General features: G+C 32.4%; 1 protein-coding gene across 2 annotated transcripts in view; it reads left to right on the plus strand.

Moving 5' to 3' along the window:
• Positions 1-1,216: 1,216 nt before the first annotated feature.
• arid5b (AT-rich interaction domain 5B) overlaps positions 1,217-20,413 on the plus strand; it is a 137,620-nt gene continuing 118,423 nt past the window's right edge. For both annotated transcript variants that reach the window (XM_051915029.1, XM_051915030.1), the window contains exons 1-3: positions 1,217-1,381; positions 1,629-1,883; positions 18,359-18,593. In XM_051915029.1, coding sequence (XP_051770989.1) covers positions 1,361-1,381; positions 1,629-1,883; positions 18,359-18,593 — 511 coding nt within the window. In that variant the 5' untranslated portion in view covers positions 1,217-1,360. The remainder of the gene's footprint in view (positions 1,382-1,628; positions 1,884-18,358; positions 18,594-20,413) is intronic.

Raw genomic sequence — 20,413 nt, forward strand, 5'->3', positions numbered from 1 at the left:
AAGAATAGCTCCGCCCCCATAAACAAAATAATGTCCTATGATTCAAATTTACTAAATCACATTTAAGTCTGTTCAGTTCATTTGAGTTAAGCTGTTATATGAAGCATGAATGTGATCACATCCATAATCACCAGCTGCCCCTCGTGACTGGAGATAAAACATTGCATAAGACATAAAAATAGCTGACGTAAATGTTACATCCTGTAATTTAGGCCATATGCTACAACTTTTAAGGGCACAGCCATACATTACGAAATAGAGCAAATGACTATATGAGCAAAACCTCAACTGGCGTCGATGTGTGCGTGAAATATGCAGCACGCATAGCCTGTACATGTTTATAAATATTTATCGGGTTGTTATTTATATGACAGATTTAGTTTATATTCGTCTTCACTGTGTAAAAGCTCAATGGCGATATGAAATTGTTCATTAAAAGATTTCGATTAAAAAAACAACATAAGCGAGCTCCATTAAGAGTATGATAGCTTTGCAAGACGTTTGATTTCTCTTATCAAACAAACGCATTTCTCACCATGACATTTATTCGCCTATAGCACACAAGAGGGGCGCAATATAGCACTACTAAGGACCGTGTTCAAAAATCACAGCGGCCATAATGGCAACAATTCAAAGGACGATATTACAATGTTTCCATTAGTCGCGTTTACACGCGCTTGATACATTTCAACAACGTTTGCGCTCATAAGCGAAGCTTTTGAATTGCTAAAATTCCGATTACATATCGCCATATCCGGACTCTTTCACACGCGTTAATGTTGCTGCATTAGCATAATAATTATATTAAATGTACAGTAAATGCATTCGAGAAATAAAATGAAGAATCTCTGCAGGAAATGTTTCGGTACACTCATACAAACCTCCTTTACACAGGTCCTGACAGACACATACAGCCATTATCGCGCATATTATCAAATACAGCCGTTCGTTTTGTATATAAAAAATCACGTTATTTAGAATTCATACTTATACTCGCAGCAGTTTCGTAATCAGTATCCGGTTTTGCCGAAAGAGGAGCCTAGAATTTGTAAAACGACTTCGAGAGGCTGACAGACCGCACATGAACGAGCCTCCATTCGCATTCACGAATTTAATATGAACGCGCGGTTGCAAAAAATGTACCAAAATGACCGTAAGTGAAATAATATAGGTTGAAAAAATATTAGACACCAATTGCGGACATTTTAGGTGAGTTAATTTCGCAGTGTGTCGGTTTCATATTGAAGGTCGTCGCGTTGGTGCGCGCGTTGATATTTTGCCCTTCCAGGACCTTCGGTGATCCATTCAAGCCAACAAGTTTGGAGAGAATGTTTGAGTTTAATCAATTCAGAGCGACGAGATGGAGCCCAACTCACTCCTGGTAATATCATCCACTCCGCTTTTATTTCAGCCTCTAATTAATTTATTACGCGCTCGCATCTAGTCATATGCTACGATAGGGAATCAATGGAAGAAACTTTACGACAAAAGTTAATATTTTATTATTCATATTTCTATAGAATGTGATTTATCATGTGATCAGCTGGAATGCTTTGCTCGCCTCTGATCCCGTGTTATATAAAATGTTGCTGAATATAAATATGGCATGTCTATTTGTGTTTCCGCAGTGGGTAGGCTCACCTTGTGGTTTGCACGGACCTTACATTTTCTACAAGGCGTTTAGATTTCACCTTGAAGGCAAAGCGAGAATTTTGTCCCTGGGTGATTTTTTCTTGGTCAGATGTAAAGCAGGGGACCCCATCTGCATAGCAGAACTACAGCTCTTGTGGGAGGAAAGGACAACCAAGCAACTTCTATCCAGCTCCAAACTTTATTTTCTCCCAGAAGATACTCCCCAGGGCAGAAATGTCACTCACGGAGAGGTAATTTCTGGCACGTTTCTTTGCTTTTGCCGCTTTCTATGAAGGGCTCCGTCCCTGCGCGATGTATTTATTGTGGTATGGATGAAATATGAGCTGTGTGTGGCTTTGCAGCGCATCTATTCCGCTGTGTGATCACAAGACATCTAATGCATCGCGTTTAATAATAGACACGCAGTCATAGTGGACCCTTGTGTTCATTTCGCCTCGGCTCATTTGCATACGAGCGTTTAGCGCATGCATTTCAAACAGCGTGTGATGATGAGAATGATGCCATTGTGTGAAGTTGTCACATCAGTGTTTGCTTGTTTCATCTGATATACAATAGTGCGGAAACTGAGAATGTCAAAGACGACTGAAGCGCCTCGTTGTGGCGTTGCGATCTGCTGATTGTTGATAAAATAGTGTTGCTGCTTGTGATGAGACGCGTAGATCAAGGCAAAGAAATACGCGAAACGTGCACGGGCGATCGATGTGAAGTGTACTGTTGCTGATCGTCGCTGATGAGATATGGCTTATGCTGGAGAATATCTCAGGCAGATGTTTGAAATGTGCGATGTTTCTGAACTAATATCAATAGGAATTGATTAATAACGGCAGGCTGATCAAGCAGCTGCTATGCCTTAAAGCGAGCGAGTGACATTTATGAAGGTTATTATGTTAAAGTGCTGCAGCCTCATTCCACATTACATATAAGCTGAGATGTGTTTGCCCGACAGAATGAAAAAAAAATGTTCTTTCTGGGGATTTAACCCTTTGATGTACTGAAACATTGTTCTTTCACAATACTGTGTTTGTTTATGCTGCTGTGCGTTTACTTGAGTAAGGTTTAAATGCTATTAACAGTAACAAATTCGTTATTATGTTGTGGAGTTGCTTGTAATCACTTTTTAATAGATTATAATTATATTAATGTCATATCATTTCGTATGCAAAAATTATTTGTAATAACGTGATATCTTTGGGGTACACTGTAAAAAAAAGTATAACTGCATTTTTATAGTTATTTCTGATCTTATCATTAAAGATGATTTTTGTTTGTTGAAGCTAATGTAGTCAGGTTGAGTCAGTCATAAATATTAGAGATTGTTGATTGATAATGATTGTTTTTTTATGTGTCCAGTGGCTAATATTCAAAACCAATTTTAATGTTTTTATTGAGATTACTTTTTAATACAAAGATAACTAAATAATTATTGTACTACAACAGTAAAAATGTGTATAATTAATAATAATAATAATAATAATTATTATTATTATTATTAATAATGATTTTCACATTGCATATCGACTGAGATGTTTGCGTTTAACCTTTTGCTGTACAAGAACATATTTTTTATGTTATTTTACTGTATATTAATGATTTTTTTTATGTATTTAGTTGATTTGACAGACTGCATGCATGCTTATACATGCATACATATATAATGTATGTGTATATATATATATATATATAATAGCTAATTTAATATAACTGATTACAATATAACTAATATATATATATATATATATATATATATATATATATATACACACAATTAAATAATTGACATTTTAATAATTTATTTTTAATCTAATATAATTTAACATATTTTTAATTATACATATATAAAATTCAAAAATATATATAATTGATCAAAAAAAAATAAAATATATATATATATATAAATATATAACCATTTAACCAGATAACTGAAGTAGGAGATTGTAAATATTGGTGAAAAATATTGGTCAGACCAATTATCAATTTATTTCTTATTACTTTTATTATATAACCAATATTATTTTTGACTCCACATAAAGCATGTTTTTTGTTAAAAACAGTGTTTTTGACAGTGTAATGTATTGCTTTCCCATCCATTGTGCTCTACCGATTGTGTTGCAATTGCTATTTTAACAAAGCAGCACAGCTGCGGTATTACATGGGTAATGTAACAAAGTCTGTACCTGTTTTATCTTGCACTGCTCGTGTAATCACCGATCCTGAATACAAAAAGAGAATCTGCTGTGTGTGAACCTCAACCGTTCTACTGTCCTCCCCCCGTGGAGTGGAGGATCAAATAGCCTTTTCAAAATAATCAACAGGTTCTGTGTGAAGCCCTGTCGAAATGTCAAGGTTACTTTGCTGAATTATTATCAATATTAGGTGGAAACATAAACTGTAGCTGGGATCGACCTTGAAAACATGGTGTTTACACAATGTAACGAGGTGTTATTGAGGAAAAGCATTAGTCTTAATGCACTGTTTGTTCAGTTGATCAGAGCTCTGTCCTCTTTCCAACTTGCCACCGGCCTCCCTCCCTTCCCCCACTCAGCAGCAATGCCAATTATTTGCTTTTCAAATTTATTACGCATTCATGACTGCTGATCTTGAAACGGCCTGGGAGATAGGATTACCAGCCAAGGACAATGCTCCACTCTTAGGTATACTTTACGGTTTTGAGAATATGCTGCATACTGTTAGTTCTTAGTCATTTTTGGGACCAATAACTAGTTTTTGAAGTAATAACATATGCTTATTAACATACCATACGCTCAGAAGGAAAGGTTCTATATTAAACCTTAAAAGGTTCTGTCAGGCACTTCATATATAGAACCTTTTTTCCCATCATAGGATCATTTTATGGATTTAGTTAATTTTTATTAAATTATATGCATTAAACAGCTTGTAAACATACTTTATCAGTTGAAAAATTTAAACAACCCATTAAAAATGAAATTATGTATCTAGGGCTGCGTGATATATAGGCACGATAAAATGGTAGAAATTTGTCAACCGGTAGAGATTTTGGACTATCGTCCACTATTGTGGTTACGCGCTCACGTGACTTTTTGTGCTGCGCTGTCACAAAAGCTTATTGTTTGCATGCGTTTTCAAGCATTGCAGTTTTAAAACGACTGATTTTAAACCATTAAACCACAATAAGCAGCGAAAGAGAACTAATTTCGGTATATACGCGTCTGAGAGATGGTTTTTGAGTGAAGAGACCTGAAACACATGAACATAAAGCCGCTGCTAATAGAGCGTGCGAGTACTGAACTGTTTTGGTCTTGAACGGTCAAATACACACACTTATGTGTCAAAATTCCTGTCTTTGCGAGTATCCTCATAAACACAGTCGTTTATATATGTCTTAAGTGAACGTAAACAGTTGAGAAAGCACATGTGTATCAGAATATTAGATCAGTGCATTCGGTCTTAAAGTGGCGGCAGCCTAATATACCTGCTGCTATCTGTGACATTAATGTTAAACAACAAACGATAAAGAGAAAATCTCTCACTGCTCCTGACTGAATCACTTTTGTAACTTTAATAAGAATAAATGTATATTTAATTTACACCGTTAAGACTATTCAGTGTTTTTTTGTACATTTAATTACGTTATAATTTATGTATTAAATTTATGTAGTAGCCTGTTTTTTATTTCGATTATTTTTAGGTAGGTCTATTTCATTTGTGTCTTTGTTCTATTGTTCCGGTTGCTTGTAATTAGTTTCTTTGTTCTTTTTTTTTTATCACTGACTCTTTACTTGTCTTCGGTAAGCTTGAGAGTTTTTTTTTTTGTTTGTTTTTTTTTTTTTTTATTAGGCTAGCATTAGTTTTTGTGATATTTCAACACTATCTCACAACCAATTCGTATGTATTTTACGAGGTGGCTAATTGTACAAATTCGTACGACCTCATTCGTATGAATTCATACGATTTGTCTAAACCCCAGTGACGGGTAGGTTTAGGGGCAGGGTTAGGGGTAGGCCATTCGTACGAATTCATACGAATTTGGCAACTCATATAATAAGTGCGATTTAGCAAAAAAATGTACAAATTCGTACGAGTGAAGTCATACGGATTCGTACGAATTAGCCACCTCGTAAAATACGTATGAATTGCTGTGAGATCAGGTTGGATATTTTGGTGAGGAGAATTATGAAATTTCACTGGTATCAATAATTTTGATATCACAAAAACCTTGTTTAAAGCAAAAATAGCTATATAATGATATATATCATTATTGTGAAATAAAATTACCTATATCGTGATATAAGATTTTGATCACCCATTTAATCACCCAATATTTGCAACCATTTAAGACATTTCTCCTTGTATAGAACCTTTTTTGCATAAAATTGAGTCAAGAACCCTATAGGGTTCTGAATTGAACCCCATTTAACCTCTTTTCTAAGACTGTACTGAGTACTAATCAGACAATATTTGGCCATTAAACTGTGTCTGATTGGCCGATTAACAGAAGTATGTCAGTTCCAAAATGTACCCACAGCCTTTTCAGAGAACGGTGTTCCATTTTCTGCTTTCAGTCGCATTATAGTTAGAGTCAATGTTGTGTAAAGGTGTTCATTGAAATTCTGCAATGTTGTGCACGTCTTATTTGTTGTAATATTGAGTTTGGAGTGTACTATTTTTTACACATGTCTTAACAAGTATTGTGTGAAAAAACTGTGAAGAATGTTCGCCACTCTTTTGTGCATTCCCAGTGTAGTTGCTAAATGAGACATGGTGAATTTAAATAACAATGTGATTAAGTGTCAGCCAAAGCACCTGCAGTAATGTGAGCTTCACAACTCGGCAGCCTCAGATGCACTCAGCAGATTGTCCAATTAAATTACATTTGCATTTGCAGCGAATAACCCAAGCGACCGCTGATAAAGTTAATCAGCTATCATAGAAACTGCCATGCATTTGCAGAGGCTGCACTATGCTGTGTTAATAATACAATAACAGACATGTTTCCTATTTACGAGAAGAGAGTCAGTGGATGGGTCATGACCCAGAAATGGGGCACATATTTGTTCTTATAGGGTCACAAAGAGCATGCAAAAACTGCTAAATGCAGACAGAATTTAAAAATGCTAAGTGCAACTTAGAATTTAATAATGGATAAGTAGGGTAGAACAAAAATACACTTAACTTTTAAAATGTCAAAGGAAATGCAATATTTTTATGGAAATTTATTATTATTAATTTATTTGATATTATTAAAATTATGAATTTAATTATACATTATTATTATTATTAGTAATAATAATAATTGAAAATGATTATATATATTAATTATAAAATATATAATGAAATCATTTTAATTATAATGTATAATATTTACATATGTTAAATTATATGTAAATATAATTTAACATTTTTAATATATATATATATATATATATATATATATATATTAAAATTTTAAATTATATTTAATTATAAATACATTATAATTAAAATGATTTTTGATTAAATAATTTTAATTTACAAACAAACAAATTTTATAATTTAATTTAACACATATTTTTATTATATATATATATATAATAAAAATGTGTTAAATTAAATTATAAAATTTGTTATAATTAAAATTATTTAATTATATATTATAATTTTAAATTATTTAATTGTGAATAATTAAAGTCTATATATAAACAAAACAAAATAAGCTATTATAAGCATTATATAAGCATTATATTATATAATTATAATTATTATATTATTAATACAATAATTATAATTATTTTTTTAATTGTATATTATTCATTTCAATTATTTAATATTAAATTAATGTAAAAATGTGTTATTTTATCTAATATTCTTACATATTTTACACTCACTCACTATATCTGTATATATACCCTCACTGTATATATACCAAAAATTATTCAGAAACTTTGACCTGACCATGTTTTGCTTAAGTGTTATCAGACATAATTAAGATTAAATTTTTCTGACATAGTTTAACTCTGAGATCTTTTCATAGTTTATTACCATTTTTTAAAACAATAGTGAATAAACTGTATTAATGAATGAAATGTTCAAGGTGTCTGAATAAATTTTGGTTTGACTAATATATATATATATATATATATATATATATATATAATATATATAATATGCACATCAAGTTATTTTTTATTAATAATTATCACATGTTTCAGTCTGTCATTTATTTATGTACGCTAAACGATTTTGGTACTGTGTTGAACCGCTGCTTGATGTTTATTATAAACGCCTGAAGCGAATTTGGGAGCCACTGATCTGACAAATTCCTCTGAATCTATACTGTTTGAACAATTGATCAACGTTCTGTCTTATTTGAATGCTCAACTGCGAAGACTTGGCAATGTGCTAATGTTTAGCGACCGCGTGTATGCAAACAGGAAGGTATGCGAGTATACGGTTGTGTGATAAAACAGGGCCACTTTGCTGTTGCCTTTTTGTTTCTACACCCAGGTGATGTAATTTCCCCTCTGGCTGGGGTTAGTCATTCATTAGAAGGATAGCAGTGGCTGAAACAGCAACAGGCCTGCAGTGATCTCTTTCTGGCAGCCGGCCGATAAAATTTAACACTTAGAGTTTGTGCCTAGAGAGGGCAACATAACACTCCTGTGAAGACGTGCAGTTTTTGATTTTTTTGAATCGACTGTTTTTGCCCTCCTGGGCCAACAAATTCTTGGGCGTACAGTCTTACTGTACTCTCTAGCACTGGCGTTCGGCTCGGCTTCACACGGATCTGTTTGTTTCTAATTATATTTCCTCTTGTCTTTTATCTTGTTTAATCTGTCCTAAAGCGTAAAACTTTTTTTTTTCCTTCTCAGAAATAAAGATACAGAGCTACTCCCTACCACAGCAAATATTTCAGTTGTGATAGTATTTCACAGAAAATATGTGTCATTTTAAAGGGAGGAATTGTTTTGGCAAGAGCTCAGCACTGCTCTCACAGTTTTTCAGGATTTAATTGGACCCAGTTGTTCTAGAGTCCCTTAGCTCGTAATATCATTGTTTTAGTGTGTGTGTGAGAGCGAGAGAGAGACAGAGGGGTTTTAACGCTGTGTCGACAGACTCGGCACTGGCAATACTCTTGAATAGCATTTATGTGACATAAGAGCAGAACTAAATGGGGTTGGTGGTTTATAAATAGATTCCATATCAGATTCCAGCAAGCACTGTGCACTTTGTCTAACAGGCATAGTTTGCATATCCATAAGAATCCTCTAGTACTGTGCATTTATAAACCGTGTGTAAGGAAAGATAATGGCTGCGTGTGCAAGTACGCTTGCAAATTTCTTCTTCTTGAGTGCCAGTAACTTCAAAGGATCCAGAGAAGGGCGCTAATGTCTTATTAGTTGCTTCTTTCAGCTGTTATTTGAATTACAAACCTGGAAATTCGGAGCTGTGCAGGAAGCACGTGGCAGAGATCCAGACACATTTCTTCTGCCTGGCATCAGTCCATGTTTGTGTTTGAATCCCTAAGACATATTTATAGTTCAAATGAAATCAGCAATCCTTTTGTTGGTAACATTCCATAACATGTTATTTACTTTACTGTGGCAGTTCAAGTTAGGGATGTGCAAAAGTACATATTTTCATAATTGACTCTGAGGTGACTAGGCAGACTTAAAGGGATAGGCCTAGTTCATACGTATATGAAAGTACTGTTTTATGTGTACTCACCTGTTTGTCTTTATTTGTTGTGTGGAACACACACACAACATAAGATTTTTTAAATCTTTTTGAAAGAAGTCTCTTAGTCTCTTATGCAATTATTTTATCAAAAATACAGTAAAAACAGTAATGATGTGACATAGTTATCATTTAAAATAACACATTAAGACTGAGTAATGGCTGCTGAAAAGTCAGCTTTGCCATCACAGGAATAAATTACATTTTAAAATGTAAAAATTTACATTTTATTTACATTTTACATTTTTTTTTAATTTTATTTTTATTTAGTACATTTTAAAAATTGCACACTGTTTTCTATTAAAATAGAAAGCAGCTCTTTTAAATTTTAATAGTAATATTTCACTTTTTTTTTTTTTTTTTACTGTATTTTTGATTAAATAAATCCAAACTTGGTGAACATAATAGACTTTTTTTCAAAAACAATTACAAAATCTTAATTATTCCAAAGTTTTGACAAGTAGTTTAAAAGGAGATATTTAGCCGAATGTCCAAGCTGCTTTTTTCCTTAATTTGCGGTTACATTTACCATTTCTGTGAATTTTTGTGGGCGAAATCCAGTCATTTCAAAAGGAATCTAGCACTATCTGGATTTTCATATGAGAGCTAGAGATGAAACGGTATGACAATTTTGGTCACACTTTAGTTTCAGGTCCAATTTTTCACTATTAACTAACTATTAACTATGACTTTTGCCTCAAATTCCTAATTACTGCTTATTAATAGTTAATAAGGTAGTTGTTAAGTTTAGGTATTGGATTAAGGGATGTAGAATATGGTCATGCAGAATAAGGCATTAATATATGTATATAAGTACTAATAAACAGCCAAAATTTTAGTAATATGCATGCTAATAAACAACTAGTTAATATTGAGAATTGGATCCTAAACTAAAGTGTTACCAAAATTTCATATCACGACTATAGTGACCAAAATGATCACGGTTATCAATATTATACTATTGTTAAAATGTGCTGGAAGTGTTCAAAATTACTCGTATACACACTGAAATAATTTCACCATATTTTATGTCGAAAACCAACAAACAACAAATACAGTAAAATTAGCATCACTTTTGTTTGCATAAACATTAAAATAATTAAAAATAAAACATAAAAAATGATGGCTGGATTTTAAACGAATAAAAATATTGGTTGGGTGACTTAGAACATAACTTTATTATCTACTAATTACATGTTCAAATAAAGTTTTTTTTTTTTTTTTTTTGCCAAAAAAAAACAAACAAAAAAAAAAAAAAAAAATATATATATATATATATATATATATATATATATATGTATGTATGTATGGAACAAAAATTTGGTTTGATTTTCGCATTGGTCTGGACAAAAACAGTAGACAGGCTGAATGAAAATGTAAATCCACTCTCTGACAGTAGATGGCGCTTATGGAACAGCAGAAATAGAGCTGTTTCCCGTTTGTAACCTCTATAAACAAAGCAGCTGCTATAAACAATACTATATTAGGCATTACATGGAGGGAAGATGAAAAGCAAATGCCATCGAAACTTTTCTGAAGGCAGGTTTCCCCTTTATACGTTTATGTATTTGAATCATTCATACGTTCTTTCATATAATTTCTCTCAGCACTCTGCCATTCCGTCATGTTTTCACACAAAATAAAACTTACGCTTCATGTTGCGCCTGCATGAAACTGTAGCTAACTTTGCAAATATGGATTTAAAGATAATTAAAATGTGAAGCAGAAATACTAACCGTAGGGAATTTTTTATTATGGTTTATCGTCAAACCGGTAACCGTTTCATTCCTAGCAAGAGTGAAAGATTTTCCTATGCAGATTTCTCAACGGGTTTAAGTTGGACATTCAGATTAGAAACATTGATCAACAGAAAGTTGCTTGGTTTGAAAGTGACTTCTGTGTGAGCTGTGCTTCATACATCACTACACTATTGACAATACACAGTGGATCTTGTTGCTCTCGTAGCTAAAAATGTAGCTAATGTGAATGTACTTTTACAGTCAAAATTGATGGGGACCAGGGACAATCTTTGTCAGCATTCACTTTCCTTATTCAGTTTTTATTCCTCAAAACTATCACACAAAAAAACTTTGGATTGTGTATAATAAGCAACATTAATTGCTCACGGTGGGTTATTCGAATTGTCTTGAAAGGTACATTTGGAGACTTTACCGTGCTGGCGCTGGCAGTATAGCAGTGTGCTGAAGCACAACATACTTCACAAAGCCTCTTTTCGTCTCTGATTTTATTCCCTTCAAAGAACGGCTGCCAAAAATATTAAGTAGGAAAAAAGAAATTGAGCTAAAATAGTCCACCTTGGTTGATGAACGACTTGGGTATTAAATCTGAATAATAGCAATCGCTTGTTAAAACATGATTATTTGAACTTTTTAACCCACAAAATGTGGTTGACATTGATATTTCGTGTTTTTCTTTAACCTTCATCTGAGCATTACGAGCAAACATTTGCATTGTCTCTCAAACCTCTCGCGTTTCATGACAAATGGGTTTAATTTTCTAAGGCGGTGTCATCATATTTCAGAGCGGCCCATTCTGAAGCTGCGCTGCACTTCCACGTCCAATCAGCGCACCGCTCGACACATTCAAACAAACGGCTTTTGTTGGCATGTTGTAAAAGGAACTGAATTAGATTCAGGAGAGATTTCAGTTGCACATCTGCAAGTTATTTCTGAATCAGTTCATGCCTCTTTGACAGCGACTGTGCTAATTGCAGCAGGATGGAGCCGCGGGTCTCGTCTTCGGTGTGAATGTGCAAAACAGACGTTTAATGCAACACTAGAGTTTTGAGATGAGAAAATAAACAGTGACAATTTGTGTCTAAACTTGGGTGCTGCTGAATGCCAATGATGTTGTTAAGTTAGGGATTAACGTCTGTAAAAGTTTACCTAAAGAGAGCAAGCAAATTTATTTTTAAGTGATCTTCGCCAGCTGATAATACAATGTCAGTTTGGTTTATACTCTACAAATAAGGAAAATAATCAAATGAGATAAAGTAGCTTTCATTTGTTAAATATTTATTTCACTAGATTATCCAAAAATAGGCTTTAGCATATGGTAGTTTAATATATAAACAGTTTGTATTGAATTTACAGAGAAAATTGCTTTATTGTGATTATATTCTTTTACCATGATATAACATTCATAAATGATATAAGATTGTGTTTGTAGCATTAAGTCAAGTGTGCTTCAGTTGTAATAGGAATATTAGTAAATGTAAACAAGTTTTCCTGCTTTAACTTTGCAGAGCTTTAACTGTGTACAATTAAGCATTAGCTGTAGCCTTAGCTGTTGTTTACATGTATAGTAATTAGGGAAATCCAATATTAAAGGGTATTAATAGAATCTCTGGGTGTTTTCATAAACAGAAGAAATTATTAACATAAGATTGAATTGTATTCTTTGAGTGCCTTTCCTGCCATTATATTTTAATATATTCATTTAAATCTGCAGCCTGGTGCTATTTTCTTTGCGCCTTCTATGCTAGGTGTGACAACATTAGCTTGGCTAGGTGAGATATTTTGAATATTTGTCAAATAATGTTCATAATGATATTGATGGTGATATGTTATTTGGTGATTAAGTTTCCTAATGAGTGTGTAATTAGACCGTTTTGATTTATATTTGAGTATGAAAGAATTTAGATAAGGATCATGTTTTAATAGCATCTTATAATAGCATTAAAAACGTCATTGATTTGCATCTTGCCATTTGTATTGAAATGTTGTGGTAAAAATATTTGTAGGTAAATTTTGTGATTTATACTGTGTATTTTTAATTTGCATATGAATGGAAATGATTCAGTATCTATCTATCTATCTATCTATCTATCTGTCTATCTCTCTGTCTGTCTGTCTGTCTGTCTGTCAAAGTGAAAAGTATAAAAGTAAAAAAAAAATCAGTGTATAATTTTTCTAAGCTGTATCGCCCAGTCCTAGTTTGAGTTCAGAGTAAGATCAATTATTCAAGCTGAATACTTGATTTAACTTTTAACTAGACTTAAAAAGACTTCCTAAGGATCTGCGAGGCCCCTTTTTCACGTTAGCAGGTCAATAATTAAATCGACATGCAAGCAGGTGTACAAATCTGCGGTGACCTGGGGAATTCTTGAGCTGACCTCTGAATCAGCGGAGTGAGACGGGCTCAGCGTGACTCTGGTTGAGGGGCTTTGCAGTCTACACCCCTTTGCTCTGCTTCTTAAAGACCCTTAAAGTGTAATAAAAAGGAGGCGAGTGTATTTCCAAAAGTAATGCAAGGAAACCTGTTAAAGGCTTTGATTGATCGTTTTCTTAACATCACTTAATAATATAAGGTAAATGGAATCTGTTCATCTTTTTATTGTTTTATTTATTTCCTCCTAAATTAATTTATACAGTGAAGCAATATTTCAATCAAAGCAGCAGGGTGCAGTCAGAGCTTCAAAGCAGCAGAGCAGGGCACATGATCTTATAGTAAAGTTTGCTATGTCGCCATCAGGATTAACAGAGTTTGACCCACTTAGTTTTATAGACGTGTGAAAACAAATGCCTCTGCGCTCAGATGGTCATTATGAAGAGGCTAGATTCATTTTCCTGCTGCAAACATTTGGAGGTGTGCAATGTCGAGGGCTGCATGTTTTCTATTTACACCCGTAGTGGTTGAAAAAAAGGTCATTGAAATTAGTGGTTCTCATAGTTGTAATCTAACAGTAACAAAATTAAAAGTAAACAAAAGACAGATTGTTAAGGAACATGCCTGTATTTTTATTTTATTTTATTTTATTTTATTTTATTTTATTTTATTTTATTTTATTTATTTTATTTTATTTTATTTTATTTTATTTTATTTTATTTTATTTATTTTATTTTATGCCATCCTTACTATACACAATTATATAGTAAGTTGAATTTTATTGTTTGGATCTAGTATGTTTTTCTTTTTCTTGGTATGTTTATCCGTCTTGCTTTCCCATATTTTATTTTATTTATTTTATTTTATTTTATTTTATTTTATTTTATTTTATTTTAAAATTTATTTCATTTTATTTTATTTTATTTTATTTTATTTTATTGTTTGGATTTAGTATGTTTTTCTTTTTCTTGGTATGTTTATCCGTCTTGCTTTCCCATATTTTATTTTATTTTATTTTATTTTATATTATTTTATTTTATTTTATTGTTTGGATTTAGCATGTTTTTTTTTTTTTTTTTTTTTTTTTTTCTTGGTATGTTTATCCGTCTTGCTTTCCCATATTTTATTTTATTTTATTTTATTTTATTTTATTTTATTTTATTTTATTTTATTTTATTTATTTTATTTTATTTTATTTTATTTTATTTTATTTTATTTTATTTTATTTTATTGTTTGGATTTAGTATGTTTTTCTTTTTCTTGGTATGTTTATCCGTCTTGCTTTCCCATATTTTATTTTATTTTATTTTATTTTAATAAAATAAAATAAAATAAAATAATAAAATAAAATAAAATAAAATAAAATATTTTATTTTATTTTATTTTATTTTATTTTATTTTATTTTATTTTATTGTTTGGATTTAGCATGTTTTTTTTTGTTTTTCTTTTTCTTTTTCTTGGTATGTTTATCCGTCTTGCTTTCCCATATTTTATTTTATTTTATTTTATTTTATTTTATATTTTATTTTATTTTATTTTATTTTATTTTATTTTATTGTTTGGATTTAGTATGTTTTTCTTTTTCTTGGTATGTTTATCCATCTTGCTTTCCCATATTTTATTTTATTTTATTTTATATTATTTTATTTTATTTTATTGTTTGGATTTAGCATGTTTTTTTTTTTTTTTTTTTTTTTTTTTCTTGGTATGTTTATCCTTCTTGCTTTTCCATTTTTTTGGATCACAACCCACCAGTTGAGATCAACTAATTTCTACTGCAATATTCTATGTTCCAGTGAAATGCTATGTAAACCTAGAGGAATGCGTATATATGCCCTGTTGCGAGTTAGAAGGAAATCTCAGATAACGCATTCATAACCTTCCATTAGCTGCTTTTATTAAGGCCAAACCCTCTTCTTGGTAACTTTATAAACCTTTTCATATGTTACGTTTAAGTACACTGAAGTAAAGTTCCATTTTCGGCCCATTACGCTGTCTGTGCAAGAGATAAATTGTTTGCTTGACAGCATGACAATGGGACCTATTCTATAGAACCAAGAAAAAAAAAATCTGAAACCTAAAAAGAAACAGCCCTACTTAAAGAGGACGTAATTAGACATGGTCTGTTCAGCAGAAAGTTGTTGCTGCCTGCAGATCTGGCAGAATGAAGCACTGAATGGAGAGGAAGCAAAGATATGAACTATATTCCAGTGTCGCAGAGCAGGTATTCCCTCTGATCTATCCTTGCCTTTATTGGGTCAAGCTTGGGAAACGTAGCCAAACAATGCGAAGGAAGCATTTAGTGAATTTTCTCAGCGTGCTGTACGATCAGTCAAAAGTGCATGATCCAGAGCTCTGCCAAATACGAACGCATCTGTTCCCCAGATTCCCTGTATAACTGGGACTGTTCTGTTATCCCATGCCAGGTCACAAGCAAAGCTCTTGCTTCACTTTTATAAGTGAATAATGCAAGTCTGTTTGGCAAAGTCAATGTAATGTTTTAGTGCGGTGACGCATTAAAATGGAATTGCACTCCTAATTACAACATTTTGAATTGCAACTTGCGCAAGATATATATTAGAAGGAAGAAATAACTGTGGTTAGAGTTGTGCTTTTTGTCTGGTGCCTTAGGCTGTGCACACTGAACCCAATTTTTCAAATCCCATCTTTAGGACTGTCCACTACGGTACCAAAATTTCAGTAGTTGGTACCAATACCATAAAGTTTTGTGGTTCTCCATACCAATTTTGGTACCAGAGCAAAACTGTTGAACTGTTGTTTTGTCTGATCTGTTGGTTATCACTGTCAATCATCACAGTTTCAATCACGCATTTAAATACGGTTGTCAGTCCAGAAACTTTGCAGTGTACTTAGCAGCATGAAAAACTAAACTAAACTTGTCTTCAGGTTGTGAATGGGTAATGAAGAAAAGCACTAAGGCCGAAATACTTAGGCTCGGTTTCACAGACAGGGCTTAGGCTAAGCCAAGATTATGCCTTAGTTCAATTAGGGCATTTAAGTAGCTATTATAAATGTACCCTAGAAGAAAAATTACTGGTGTGCATCTTGAGACAAAACAATGGCACTGACATATTTTAAGATATGTATAAGTTACTTTCAGTTAAAACAGCTCAAACATGCATTTTAGTCTGAGACTAGCTTAAGCCTGATCTCTGAAACCGGGGGTTAGTGTGGCTACTGTGCTAGACTAACTGGGACTTGTCACAGCACTTACATATTGTTGTTCTTTTGTTGGTTTAACTGCTTCTATTGATCTTGTCGTTTGTAAGTCGCTTTGGACAAAAAAGGTGTCTTAATTTTACAATGAATTTCTTATTTACATCATGTTTGCACTTTGTTGGTTAAAATGAATGGATTGGCGAGCTTGCTGCCTGCGTTGAACTAAACAAAACAGCGGTGTTTTCAGCGGTGTTGAGTGCATTCTGATTAACTTACTGACCTCTGATAGGGCATTGCGTTCATGCGCTCAACAGATATAATTGTGATTGGCTACAATGCTTAACACTTCAAAAACACACTGTAAATAGAAACCTTTGATGCTCAGAGAGTGCTCTAACAAACACGAACAAGAGCATTTGAAAGCAGCTTCTATTCAGCAGGTACAGAATATACAGAGTGCTCGGTACTACTGGTACTGCAGTCAACTTTTTTTTTTGTACTGATTGGTACTGGTTGTACCGGTACATAACCTTGAATCAGTGGACACATCCTAATCATCATTTTCGAAAAAGTTTTTAAATATACACTATGGTCAGAAGTTTGAAATAATTAAGAATTTTGAATGCTTTTGAAAGAAGTCTCTTATGTTCACCAGGGCCACATTTATTTGATCAAACATACAGTAAAAACAGTAATATTTTGTAATATTATTACAATTTAAAATAATGTTTTTCTATTTTAATATACTGTAAAAGGTAATTTATTCCTTCAATGTCACATGATCCTTCACAAATCATTTGAATATGCTGATTTGGCACTCATTTTTTATAAATTATTATTGGTGCTCAATTATATAATAATAATAATAATAATAGAAATAATAGTAAAAATAGTAATAATAATATCAATGTTGAAAATAGTTTTGCTGCTTAATTTTTCTGTGGAAAACGTTTTTTAGATTTTATTGAAAGTTCAAATGATCATCATTTATTTGAAATAGAAATCCTTTGTAACATTGTAAATGTCTTAACTGTCACTTTTGGTCAATTTAATATGTCCTTGCTGAATAAAAGTATTAATGTCTTTCTTAAAAAAAAAAAAAAAAAATCTTACTTGCCCCAAACTTTTGAATGGTACTGTGTCATGGTTTACACAAACATGTTAAGCAGTAAGAACTGTTTTCAACATTGATAAATGGTAAAAATAAAATGTTTCTGGATCACCAAATCATCATATTAGAATGATTTCTGAAGGATCACGTGACACTGAAGACTGGAGTAATGATGGTAAAAATTAAACTTTGCATAACAGGAATAAGTTACATTTTAAAATATATTTAAGTAGAAAGTTATTTTAAATTGCAATAATATTTCACATTTATTACAGTTTTTATTTTTGATTAAATAAATGCAGCCTTTGTGAGCATGAGATCTTTTTAAACCTTAATTATTCCCAACTTTTGAACAGTCGTGTATTTTTTTTTTTTTTTTTTTAAGCTAAACGTATTATTTGTTTTATCCCCTCCCCTCCCCCGCCCCCTTTTTTTGTTTTGTTTGTTGGTTAGTATAATTATGTAGTTTGGTGGCCACAGTTTGGTGAATGTTTTCAATCGATTAGGAATTTAAGCATGTTTTGCCTGGTTCCTCTTTCACACACTTTCACCACACCTGTGTTCTTCCTCATTTTGTATTTTTGTTTTGACAGGATGAAGTTATCGCCGTCTCAGAGAAAGTCATTGTAAAGTTGGAGGATCTGGTGAAATGGACAGTGGCGGATTTGTCGAGTTGGAAGAAGGGTCTGCGGGCCATACCCCTGAAACCCACCGTGCTGAAGGAGCTCGGCAAGAACGGCCAGAGAGAAGCGCTCCACAAATACAGAGAGTCCACACTCAACAGCGGCCTCAACTTCAAGGACGTCCTCAAAGAGAAGGCTGAACTTGGTATACAGCATGATTTCATACCTCACAGTTCCTGTTTGGCACATGACACCACATACATGAGACGTACCGACTGGGTTAGTGGTTCTGGTGTTTCTGATCAGTGATTCCATAGGCATAATGTTTTGATTGTGGCAGGCTTCTTTACTGCAATCATTTCCTCTTGAAAGAACATGGGGAGAGAGACTCAGCATATATCTAAAGACCTGATATGAACGTGTCGTGAAATGAATGAAAGTTTGGAATAATAAAGATTTTTTTAATGTTTCTGAAAGTAGTCTCTTATGTTCAAGTCTGCATTTATTTGATTAGTAAAAACAATAATATTGTGACATATGATTAAAGTTTAAAAGAAAAGTTCTATTTAAATATATTTTAACATGAAATTTATTCCTGTGATGGTAATCCTGAATTTTCAGCATCATTACTCCAGTATTCAGTGTCACATGATCTTTCAGAAATCATTCTAATACGATGATTTGGTGCTCAAGAAATTTTTTTATTATTATCAATGTTGAATACAAAGTTTTTGCTACTTAATGTTTTTTTATTTTATTTTTTTGGAAATTGTGATACTCTGCCATTTAAAAAAATATATTTTTATTCAGCAAGGACATTAAATTGATAAAAAGTGACAGTAAAGAGATTTATAATGTTACAAAAGATTACTTTTTCAAATAAATGCTGTTCTTTTGAATGTTCAATTCATCAAAGAATCCTAATAAAAAATATATTATGGTTTCCAGAAAACTATTAATCAGCAAAAACTGTTCAACATTGATAATAATAAGAACTATTATTAATAAAGCACCACTAATAATTGATGATAAGTGAGCAGCAAATGAGCATCTGATGATCTGAAGGATCATGTGACACTGAAGACTGGAGCTAAAAATTCAGCTTTGCAACCACAGGAATAAATTACATTGTAAAATATATTTAAACAGAAAGCAGTTATTTTAAATTGTAATAATATTTCACAATATTTCTATTTTTACTGTATTTTTGATCAAATAAATGCAGACTTGAAGAGCATAAATAACCTCTTTCAAAAACATAAAACAAAAAAAAAATCATAATTTATCCAAACTTTTGACTGGTAGTGTATGTGTTCAATTAACATTTGAGAAAATAACGTGTTGTTTGTCGTGACTAACTGCTTGCAGGCTTTGATAATAACACGGCTTGAATGTTTCTTTTTATGAGCGTCAAACCTATTTTTTACGTTGAGTAGAAACTTAAGTGATTGTACAAGACACAACAAGAAAGTGTTTGAGTATGACACTTGTTTAAACAGGCAGGGTGTCGCCCCTGTATTCATCTCCCTCTGCGCTTTTTCCTTCTTTGGTTGTTTGTGTCTCTCATTAACTGGGAACAATATGGTGTATAAATGCTCATTAATGTGCAGACGGATCACACCCAGCGTGATTACGCTTCCTGTGTGATTGCTCTGTAAGGATCTGATTTATCAGAGCACTATATGTTTCGTCTTAGCTCAATTTTGGCAATCAGAAACCCTTATAAAAACAAAACATTTGCTCATACTTTGTATATTTTATGTATTATAAACAGAAATGACCATGAGTGCTTGATAGCTTAACAAAACGAGGTCAAACTCCATTTAGTGTTATGATGGAGATACAATAAATAGCATATTTCTCTTTTATTAGCTGTTGACACAGTGATATCATAGGAATTGTTATATTTGCAACCTTTGTAATCCAAGAATTCTTTATCATAAATATTTTAATGCAATTTTTATTGTGTCATTAGACTAATTTTGTTTTTTCCCTCCTTCCCGCATTCTTTTGTTCAGTGTTAAT

Source organism: Ctenopharyngodon idella, chromosome 12 (genome assembly GCF_019924925.1).
Source record: "Ctenopharyngodon idella isolate HZGC_01 chromosome 12, HZGC01, whole genome shotgun sequence".
Taxonomy (NCBI): domain Eukaryota; kingdom Metazoa; phylum Chordata; class Actinopteri; order Cypriniformes; family Xenocyprididae; genus Ctenopharyngodon; species Ctenopharyngodon idella.